General features: G+C 38.2%; 2 protein-coding genes across 2 annotated transcripts; one reads left to right on the top strand and one right to left on the bottom strand.

The window, feature by feature from the left end:
• Positions 1-480: 480 nt before the first annotated feature.
• LOC118323104 (galectin-2-like) lies at positions 481-3,670 on the bottom strand. Its single transcript, XM_035655028.1, has 5 exons — positions 3,656-3,670; positions 1,601-1,642; positions 1,434-1,513; positions 1,036-1,207; positions 481-808 (listed from the first exon to the last, which is right to left on the bottom strand). Exons 1-5 carry the CDS (start codon positions 3,668-3,670, stop codon positions 662-664), a joined length of 456 nt encoding a protein of 151 aa, XP_035510921.1. The 3' UTR covers positions 481-661.
• Positions 3,671-4,343: 673 nt separating this feature from the next.
• On the top strand, positions 4,344-10,687 carry pick1 (protein interacting with prkca 1). The gene is made up of 13 exons (XM_035654837.1): positions 4,344-4,490; positions 4,991-5,064; positions 5,361-5,472; positions 5,635-5,763; positions 6,689-6,755; positions 6,864-6,953; positions 7,042-7,095; positions 7,286-7,348; positions 7,799-7,932; positions 8,115-8,207; positions 8,301-8,351; positions 8,487-8,631; positions 9,228-10,687. The coding sequence occupies exons 2-13, from the start codon at positions 5,024-5,026 to the stop codon at positions 9,497-9,499; spliced, it is 1,251 nt and encodes a 416-aa protein (XP_035510730.1). The 5' UTR covers positions 4,344-4,490; positions 4,991-5,023; the 3' UTR covers positions 9,500-10,687.
• The last annotated feature ends 20 nt before the right edge of the window (positions 10,688-10,707 follow it).

Raw genomic sequence — 10,707 nt, 5'->3', positions numbered from 1 at the left:
ATCATCCTGAACATATTTTATTACATTTTTTTTATTTGTTTTTGTGTTTTGAGTTTTCGTAAGATCTCCATTTTCCATGTTGGGGATTCTGATATATAGCGACATTCAACATTTTAGAAATGTGTCTTCATATGTACCCACTGTGCTATTGTGTCTCCCTATTCTCATTAAACTCCAGATCGTAACTCTGCTGTTTTCATATTGTCATAGCCTGTTGTTTAAGGGACCGATGGTGGCATCTGCTGGGGAAAGTGGGTGGTGTCTGCAAGAAAGTACGAACATAATTGCAGGGAAGGACCCAGAGTGCTTCCCCGCCCTTGGGGTGTTGTGCATTTGGGTATGGATTTAAAAAACGTTTGTATGTGATTTGTTGTCTTAATTGGACTGTTACTGTATGTAAAGTTAATAGTGTTACTGTTTGAGGGAAATATCAAATCCATAATTAGGATGCAACCTTTCAAAGACAACAAAACAAGATAGTTTGAATTTAGAGCTTTTATATTCTTATTCACAACAGGACATACTTAAATAAAGATACATTTCCAGTGTCCTGAATATATATATCTCTCAATTGATCATATTTCTCACAATAACTGACTGAACTCTTGTCTTTAACCAAACTGATATACACAGCATGCACATGTTACAGCAGTTGTGTCTCTCAACAGATCTTGAAGGAAGTCAGTTTAAAGTCTCCTTCTATTTTGACGTAGCTGATGATGTCCATGTTCTCACGGTTGGGAAACTGGACCTCCTGTCCATCAGGAAGCTCCACTTCAAACATGTCTCCACACAGCTTCAACTCAATCTAAGACCGAAAAGATACATAGAGTAAGATATTTGTATTCTTAGTAGAAAATAGAACAAAGCCCAAACTCCCTGCAGGACTAAATATCACTAGGGCTAAGTGGGGGAATATGTTTCTTGTGATTTGGGTGAATCAACCCTTTTAAGCTTTTCAAAAACACCCTAGCTAAACCTTCCACAGCTTTTTGTTCTCACACATCTTCACTTCTTTCAGTCAGATTCCCTCACCTTGACATCTGTGCCCCTTTGTAAGGGGTTGTGTATTTCCCGTTTCTCCTCGCCCCAACAACCAGCAGTCTTTGAGTTGCAAACGAGAACCGCTCCATCAGTGTCATCATGGAAACGAGGGTTGAAGTGCAGAGCTAAGTCGTCTGCACCACAGCCGAGGTCGACCTGGAATCTGAGTGGATCCAAGATTATACAGTAAATGTACAGCAGTCTTAATATCCATGTGTTTGCAGAGCTTAGTACAACACACATATTCATTATTAGACATCACCAGGCTACATATACAAGTGGAAGTCAACATTTTTACAGATGTTTACATTTTCACTGCAGCAGTTAATGAGAATACATCTTCAGTCATTAAGTTAAGAGACTAATATAAAATTAGTCTGTTAGCTTACCTCTCAGCATCACGCAGAATAAACCCCTTTACTTTCAGCTGATCTCCAGCACTCAGATTCACATTCTTCAATTCAAGTTTCTGAGAAACACAATTGTTCAAATGTTACTGTTAATCATGGTGGTAGCAAAACTTTAAAATACTTTTATACCAAGCTGTCTAACTTACCATGCTCATTTTGGGTGCTGGTGTTGGTGAACAGACCTGGAGCTAATGGGAGACGTAGGAAAGGTTGGTGTTCTGTCCTGGAAGACAAACTGTAAGTAGTGTGACTGCAGTTTCCCCGAGTTTATTCTGTAAAGCACAAAGGATTCAGTGAAAGGACTTTGATCAGTTACGTGGCCAATTCATCAGCATGATAACTCAGCTTATTCAATACAGAGGCACTGCTCTGTTTAATCAAAGAATAAAACAAAAAGGATTAATTGCCTCTTTGATCACAGAACAGGTCGTGAGTAACAGCTGTCACAGTGCTACAAACTATTCTGCCAAGAGCTGTTTACATATTTTTAGATTGGGAGCCATTGTGCACATTGATGAGGGTCGAAGTAACTGAGTACTATAGTACTTAAGCAGCAGTGTCGGGCAGTAACTTATTACTAATTATTAGTATTCTTAGTTACAACCTTACTGTTGTTGGCACCCCCTACTGATTTGACAATCAAATCACATCTTTGGATTTATTTTTCTAATCGTTGCTTAGAAAGATGAAAACATTTATATTCACCAGCAGAAATAATCCCATTACTTTTACTGACAAACAAAACTGGATTTTAATCATCGTAAGGCTGAATTCAGGGAAGAAAGGACACAACCAACAATTCTGTGGAGAGTAGCAGAAAAGTAACTAGTAGTGTAACTAATTACTGTTGACAGGGAGTAATAAGTAAAGTAACAATATCAATTTTGAAAAGGGAAATTAGTAATAAAATTATATTTCATGATTGTTATCCATTAAATTAGAGAACATTATTATATTTGATGAAATCAAATATATGATTATTATTGATACTCAGGCTATTTTACATGCTCTGGCCCTATTAGATTGCTCTACATGTCTTAATTTGTCATTATTTTTACATTTATTTATTTATTTACTGTGTGTGAGTTTGCTCCTTGTCATTTTCAGTGACTGTGTGATAATTCCTTACTTTACTATCGATATCATTTTTAATCAAATAAGTAATTTCTCAATTTAATTTTATCTTAAGTTATAAGGTTAATCAGGATTTCTTCAGCTAATTAAAGAATTAAATTAAGCGGATAGTTTAGCATCACATACTGTAAACTTGTACCTTGTGTTTTATAACAAATAAACAAATAACCCTGTTTAATTTTCTACAGCAGCGCCCCCAACACGAGGCCTGTGCAATTCAGGGTTAGGGTCATGTAGCCTTATTGGTTTATGACGTTTAGGTATCCGATCTCACATCAGTGCACAACTAAATCTCATCTAATTATTTAAATCTAAAATATTTATTTTTAGGCTATTTGTTTTAATTCAGGGTGGGTGAAAATAGTGTGGCTTTTTAAGAACTTCAAGAGCCAAACCCCTTTTATGTAGCAGTTCTTTATTAAAAAATATAAAGTGGTTGTATTTTTATTTTTAAAAAATAATTTAGGAGAAGGTAACGGCTTTTTTTTAAAATAAAAGTCAAGTGAGATTCAGTCCCACTCCAAATAACTTCCGTAGTGTCTCTATGCGGCACACAGATACTAATATTGATTATTTGATGGAGTTATCGACCTGCACCGTATTGATGTGTTACAAGTGGTCACAGTGAGGAACGGAAACAAGAAATTCGTCAAACTACGTCAATGCAGACGTGATAGAATACACTTCCGGTGAACGCAATTAAAGTAAAGTTCTGGCAAACAAGCTGAAGCAATTATTACAAAAATAGAGCTGTGTGTAAAAGATAGCACTTGGCTGCCTACTTCTTTACCATTACACAACCCCTTGGTCGTTATAATTCCCCTTATATATTGACGCTGGAGGGATTGATCACTACAGAACAATTATTTCCGTGTTGCTTCAGTTTGACCACTTTATTTTGAAAGTATTCACCGGAAGTATCAGTGTAACGTTAGCTTGTGAAACTTCATCCACGATGGTCTGCAGTCGTTATTGACAGCACTGACGGGAGGTGTGGGTGTCGGTTGACAAGCAGAAAACAATCAGTAGTTAGATTGTTTTTATTCAGTGAGGTTTAAAGTATTTACCAGAAGCCGTGTCATGTCTGCAGTGACGCTACTTTTATTAATGTAATGTGTTGCAGTTACACACTGTGGCCACAGGATGGCGCTGGAAACACGTGGTTGTAAATTAGTCACAGTGTAAAACTGTGATACATTAAAATAGGTTCATAACACGGACGGAAGCCGGTGAAGGCTGTAAGTTAACTGGGCTAAAGTTACCTACTACCGACAATAAGTACTATTGGAGAAGTTTGCGAGCACAGACAGCGCAGCTCGACTAGCGCCGACGGTCATGTGACGATGATGCTGCGATAAACACATGGACAGTATGGATTAACAGGATTATTTTATGACATGTTTTTATGCTTGATAGCTCCAGTTTGGTCCAATTGTTTGTTCCCTGTAATTTGAAAGTACTTACCGGAGGTGTTAGTATAGTGTCACGTCTACATTGACGGTAGTCTGAATGAATGAACGAGTTTAGTGTTGCAGTTCCTCACTGCCACCACAAGGGGGCGGTAAAGACTCGCGATTTAACGTTGAAGGTTGTTTTTAAATCATTACATGGACTTTATATTGATTGATAACCAAGTGAACATCAGTACAGATTGTCAGTATACATATTTTTCAGTGAATCAGTGAGGAACGCGGAGTTGTTTCTAATTGTGACCACTAAAAAAAACAATTAAAATTATATTAGTCTTTCTTTAACGCCAACTTCCGCTATTCTACCGGATGTGACGACATCAAGTAAACAGGAGCTGTCACTAGAGCCATTACGATAACTACTACAGGAAGCGATTCTTTTATGCATACTAAAGGACATTTATATGAGAAACTGGTGCATATTCTAATAAAGGTAAATCTTTTACGGCGTAAAAACATTTTATTTAAGAAGCGACATTTGCTTTTCCACCTGCCAGTAGCCTACAGTAGCTAACAGCTAGCTAATGAGACAGCGTTAGAAGGAGTCTTCCTGCTGTTTGCTCTCAGCACTACAATATTAATAATAATGTTAATTAATAATAACGTCAGTTGTGTTTACCGCAAAGGTCGATGTGTTAAGTTAAACTGTTTTAACTGGCTAACGTCGCATACACTACAAGAGACCAGCTGTTTGTCTCCTCACTTACTCTCCTTTTATCAATGGATCAGTCGAAGCTTCATGTTGAGCGCAGTCAGATCATACATACAGTATATATCCCACCTGAATGTCTCAGATCTAATTAAAGCACATGTTATTTAAGCGGTAGATGAGACTGAGAGAGCTGCTGAAGACAAACTGTATTCATCATATCGATCCTCAGGTACAGTCACTGCAGTGTTTAAAGTAATGGGTTTTGTGATAATCACTCACAGGTTTTACAGGGACAGGAGTGACACTGTCCTGACATGTTCACAGACATGGACTATGAATTGGAGGAGGACAAACTGTGAGTTACAATTATGTTTTTTCTTTTCGTGATCTGTGCCATGCATTTATGTGTTCACTGTGTATAGTAGGATGTCTTCTGTTCATACAGGAGACCACATACACTGACAAATCAAACCATGCCTGGACTGACCCTTAAAGCTGTAGTTAATGAGCCTTGCGCTTTGCAGTCATTACTCTCGTTGTTGATCTGATTTCAAGAACTTTATACTATAATATTGTACCTCTTAGAATTCTCCAAAAACATGGGAAACTAAATGCTGCAAATCTCAATGTATCATGTTCTCTCATCATCAGGGGGATACCAACAGTCCCTGGTACTGTGAGTCTGAAAAAAGATGCTAATAACCTTATTGGGATCAGTATTGGTGGTGGAGCACAGTACTGTCCATGTCTCTACATTGTCCAGGTAGGTACAGAACAATTGTTTGTAACCGTGTGACAGAACGTTTCTACGATGTTTTAAGTTTTTGAATTAAATGCCATCATTAAGCATAAATTGATTCAGCTCCATTTGAAGTCAGGGGGGAAATTGGTACCTTTTTAATGTGGCTTTAATGTTGTCTCGCAGGTCTTTGATAACACCCCAGCAGCTCTGGATGGGACACTGGCAGCAGGCGATGAACTCACAGGCGTGAATGGAAAACCAGTGAAGGGAAAGACTAAAGTGGAAGTAGCCAAGATGATTCAAGCTGTCCAGGTACAGAAATACTGGGAAATCACCATCCATTGTTATTTACAGTCTTGAACAACACCAAGTTATGCTCAGACTGTTTAGTATTTACCTCTTCTATGTTCTGTGGATACGCACAGTCTAGATTATGACCGATTCAATGCATTCTTCTCTGTTAGTGATTTAAGTAGTTGATGACTTAGATAGAAAATGAAACCCAGCCTCCTCCCAAATGCAGGTAATTTACTGCTGTGGCTGGTGGGTTTGTTCATGTTTCAAATCTGTCTTTATTTGAATGTTGGTTTATGTAAATATCCTATTTCTCTGAAAAGTTCAAAGACAAACTAATGTAACTCCCCACCACTGATGACGACTCTATTTTAATGACGCACACATGGACATGAATAGAAACATGCAAAAGGAATAAACCATTACTCACATTTTTGTTGCAGATTTATCAGTGAATAGTCCAAGAGTTTAGTAATTATGTGTGCAAACCCTCCACCGGACTGTGGAGAAGAGGGACTTTAACCGGCTTGCTCAGCTGTGCTAAAGAGGTCGGGACAATAGCCCATAGCATGTGGCATAACGTCACCGATGTAGAGTGGCTGTGTTGTTTTTGGCATTCATTGTTCACACCAAAAATTCCATGACTTCCTGTGTGATGGATTAAAGACGGGGTGCCGTGTGGGATTTAAAGGATTAGATTGTTTTGTTGTTCATTCAGTGCATGTGAATATCCCCCTCTGCACCGTGAAGCTGGAAAAGTTGCACATTGTTGTTTTTACCACATGTAATAGGATAACACATTGTATTTTAATTGTTAATTTTGTAGTTTTATAACGTTTATTGAATGGTCCTCGTCTAAATATATCTATTAATAGTATATATATATATATATAGATATATTTTTGTTGTTGATTCATCTGCGTATTTCTTTGTGTTTTCACAGGGAGAAGCAATAATTCACTACAACAAACTGCAGGCAGACCCGAAACAGGGGAAGTCTCTGGACATAGGTATCTCTTCCACTAGACACGTTCTCTCTATTAATCTTGATTCACTGTTTGTTTATATTACTGAATGTTGTGCTGTAATGCACATTAAACACATTTTGTGTGTTTCAGTGCTGAAAAAAGTCAAACATCGCCTGGTAGAGAATATGAGCTCAGGCACAGCAGATGCTCTTGGACTCAGTAGAGCTATTCTATGCAACGGTGAGATTATTATTATGAACATTATGATTTTATTAGTTTATTCATATAGGTAGATATAAAGCTCTACTCCTGTGGATTCATTTTACAGATGGACTGGTCAAAAGACTGGAAGAGCTGGAGAAAACCGCAGAGCTCTACAAAGGTAAAAAATAATCAACTTAAAAAATTGCCCCTCAGTAATCTTCAGTGTTGTATTTAGTATGATAACTTTCCACCATCTTCTGTGTTTTGTGAAGCTGTAATCTAATGTTTAATCAAATAGCTAGTGTGAAAATTCAACTTGTTGCTGTTTTTTCAATCCAGTGTCTCATTATTCCTCTGCTTGCTTGTAGGATTGATGGAGCACACAAAGAGGCTGCTCCGAGCTTTCTTCGAGCTCTCTCAAACCCACAGAGGTGAGTAACTTTGATCAAAGTCAGAAAATTTGTGTTACCAATTGGTTTGGTGCTCCTTTTTTACCTTTGACATTGACTTGCAAAAAAAAAGAATTCATGGACTTTGGACGGATCATCTTCATAGATTTCAGTTTATCCTAGCTTTAGTGTCTAAAGCCCAGTCCACACAGGTTATATACTATTTTTTCTGTGACCCACACGCAGTTCATCAGTCAGTTCTGTTCATAGTCATATCTACATGCCAGCAACATGTACTCTTTTCACTACAGTTTCAGTGTCTATATCTGTAGAATATGTCACAGACATGGAACAAAACATCAGACAGAATCCATTCATATGTTAACAAGGCTTTTATTGTGCTGTATTTATCAAAGGCAAACTCAGTGTAGAAACATAGGACTGCTCATCCTATGTGGGCGAGCTGTAATATATCTGATGGGTGTTTTTCAGCTTTTGGGGATGTTTTTTCTGTCATCGGTGTGCGAGAGCCCCAGGCCGCAGCCAGCGAGGCTTTTGTGAAGTTTGCTGATGCTCACCGCAACATTGAGAAATATGGTATTCAGCTGCTGAAGACCATTAAACCTGTGAGTACACATACAAGCTTGGCTTTGAAGCCCTTGAAAACACAGCAAATGTTTTTTACATATGTTTTAATGTGCTACCGTCTTCTGAGCTTTGCATGAATGATAGAACTACAAAACACACTTGTTTGTTTATTGTGTGTCTGTCATATCAAACCTCTGACCAATCATATCTTGTTGTGCAGATGCTCCACGATCTGAACACGTACCTTCATAAGGCCATACCAGACACAAAGCTCACCATCCGCAAGTATCTGGATGTGAAGTTTGAATATCTGGTAAGGCAACAGCACTCTTCACTTCTGTGCATTGTACAACGTAGTTCCATCACTTGTAAATGTGTTCAACAATGAATCCCTTGTGTCTTTCAGTCATACTGCCTGAAGGTGAAGGAAATGGATGATGAAGAGTACAGCAGTATAGTGAGTTGTCATTTGAATTCTGGTGTGAGAATTAAATCAGAATGATATAAACAAGATTTACAGGTTGCAAACGGAAATATGTGTTGCTTTTCACATCTCTCAGAGAAGCAGTGAATAATGTACCTCTCCCTACAGGCCATGGGAGAGCCCCTCTACCGTGTCAGCACCGGTAACTATGAGTACCGTTTGGTGCTGCGGTGTCGGCAGGAGGCTCGAGCCCGCTTCGCCAAAATGAGGAAAGACGTTCTGGAGAAGATAGAGCTGCTAGATCAGAAACACGGTCTGTTGTTGTTTTGTTTTGTTTGTTTTTTCAGCTTATTTTTTAATCAGGTGTAAACGGGCTCTGGTGATACACCTTCATTACATCAATCTGATCAGTGTCTCTCTATCCACCACAAATGAAACAATGTCTGTCACTCTTTCCAACTATCCAGTCATGCCAAGATGTATTAAGTCACAGGTCTAAACACACAGAAAGTCAGATTTTTGCTCACATTGCCATCTGATATTTAAAACAGGATGTGAGAGATGAAGGCCTGGAACAGTATAAATCCTACACGAGACACAAAAGAGAGAGAAGTGTCCACTGTTTCAATTCTCAGTTCTACTATAAATGTTTCAAAACAGTTTCAAGACAAAGATTTACACTTTGAGAGATTATCCAGATAATAACATATACTAACCCAGTTTTGGCCAAGATAATCTTAGTGTGATATTTTCATATTGGCTAAAGAGGCTGTGATGCTTAGAATGTGAAAGTACATTATCAGGATTTAGTCAGCAAAAATGCACCAACAAGCAAAGATACAGAACAGAACAAATGGAAAAAGTGATGCAAAAATAAACTTATCTCCCTCTCGTGTTCTTCACCCACAGTCCAGGACATTGTGTTCCAGCTGCAGCGCTTCGTCTCGGGCATGTCACATTACTACGACGAGTGCTACGCTGTCCTGAAGGAGGCGGACGTCTTCCCCATCGAAGTGGACCTCTCCCGCACCATGATCAACTACAGCAGCCAGTCTCTCTCCTCTTACACTGGAGATGAGGACGAGGAGGAGGAGGAGGAGGGAGGAGGCGGACAGGAAGGAGGAAGGAGTGCAGACAGACAAGCAGAGAACGGCGCTGAAAAACTGATCGATGACGAATGAGTGTGTGTGGAGATGAAGTCCGACCCTCAATCATAACAGTTCTACACTTGCATTTAACGCCAATGCACACACTAATCAGTGATCTGGATAACACTTGTTACAAAGGTGAAAAACGACTGAAATTGCTGTTATGATGCTGTATGTGTCCTTCCTGGGATACTCTCAAATCAACAGCTTTGTTATTATTTTACCATAGAAACTTTTGACTGTCAACTTTCTCTTTAAGAAAAAAAAAAAAAAAGATTCCCCCTTAATGACTGTGAGAGACACAACTAACAGGGAAACTTAATTTTAATCTAAATGTGGGGTTTTAATGCAGCAGAGTAGGGTTTATATGCATATGAAGTGTGCCTTCTTCAGTCTTAATGAAGTGTAATAGGTCAGTGTGCGTATGCTGGATTGTTACAAGTTATATCTTGATATTTACATTTTTATTTTGTTATTTTCTTTGCTGCAAACTTGTCATATTTCGGACAGGGATGTATTTAGCAATCTAAAATGTTATTTTGTGGTAAATGTCAAGTGTCACTACAGATACATGACACTGATGGTTAAATATAGAAAGTCTGAAGATGATGAAGACGATGATGGACACACAGATGTGATTGTACACTCCTTTGTACTCTGGTTGTTCTTTCTTCTTCTTAGCATATTTTTAGTTGTTACACAAGGGAGAGCTTGCATTTGTCACACAGATTCTTCACAACCAAAGTTTTTTTAAGGTCATTTAATCTGCCTCACCCACGTATACTCACTTCCAGTGAAAATATCTCGTAACACTCACTTCCCCTCAGCAGAATGTGTTTTCCCCACACTCTGGTAGTGTTTCTGTCTAGGAGGAGAAAGCTAATGGACACACACAGACGCCTCACAGAGCTTTACCACTGTGTGGAAACAGATTGAAAAGTGCAAAAACTACATGTAAATAAGTACACAAAAGGGAAGGGTGTAAAAATTCTGTTGTAATCTTTCTTGTCATTCCCACTTTATTTATTCTTTTTGTCAGAATATATTTAAAAGTTTTAATGAGCAAAATCGATTCTATATTATAGTGAATATAATTAACCACTTGTGTGTCTTGTCTTCAGGGGGATAAAATGGTTTTGTTCATTTTTATGATTTACTGTTGGGAACATTTATCATCACAACAGATGAAGTCAGTGAATTAAAAAACATTTTGTTCCTGTATTGTTTTGTTTTCTTTTTTT

Source organism: Morone saxatilis, unplaced genomic scaffold (genome assembly GCF_004916995.1).
Source record: "Morone saxatilis isolate NCDOM2014 unplaced genomic scaffold, NCSU_SB_2.0 Contig14, whole genome shotgun sequence".
Lineage (NCBI taxonomy): Eukaryota > Metazoa > Chordata > Actinopteri > Moronidae > Morone > Morone saxatilis.
This window is presented reverse-complemented; position numbering and strand designations above follow the sequence as displayed.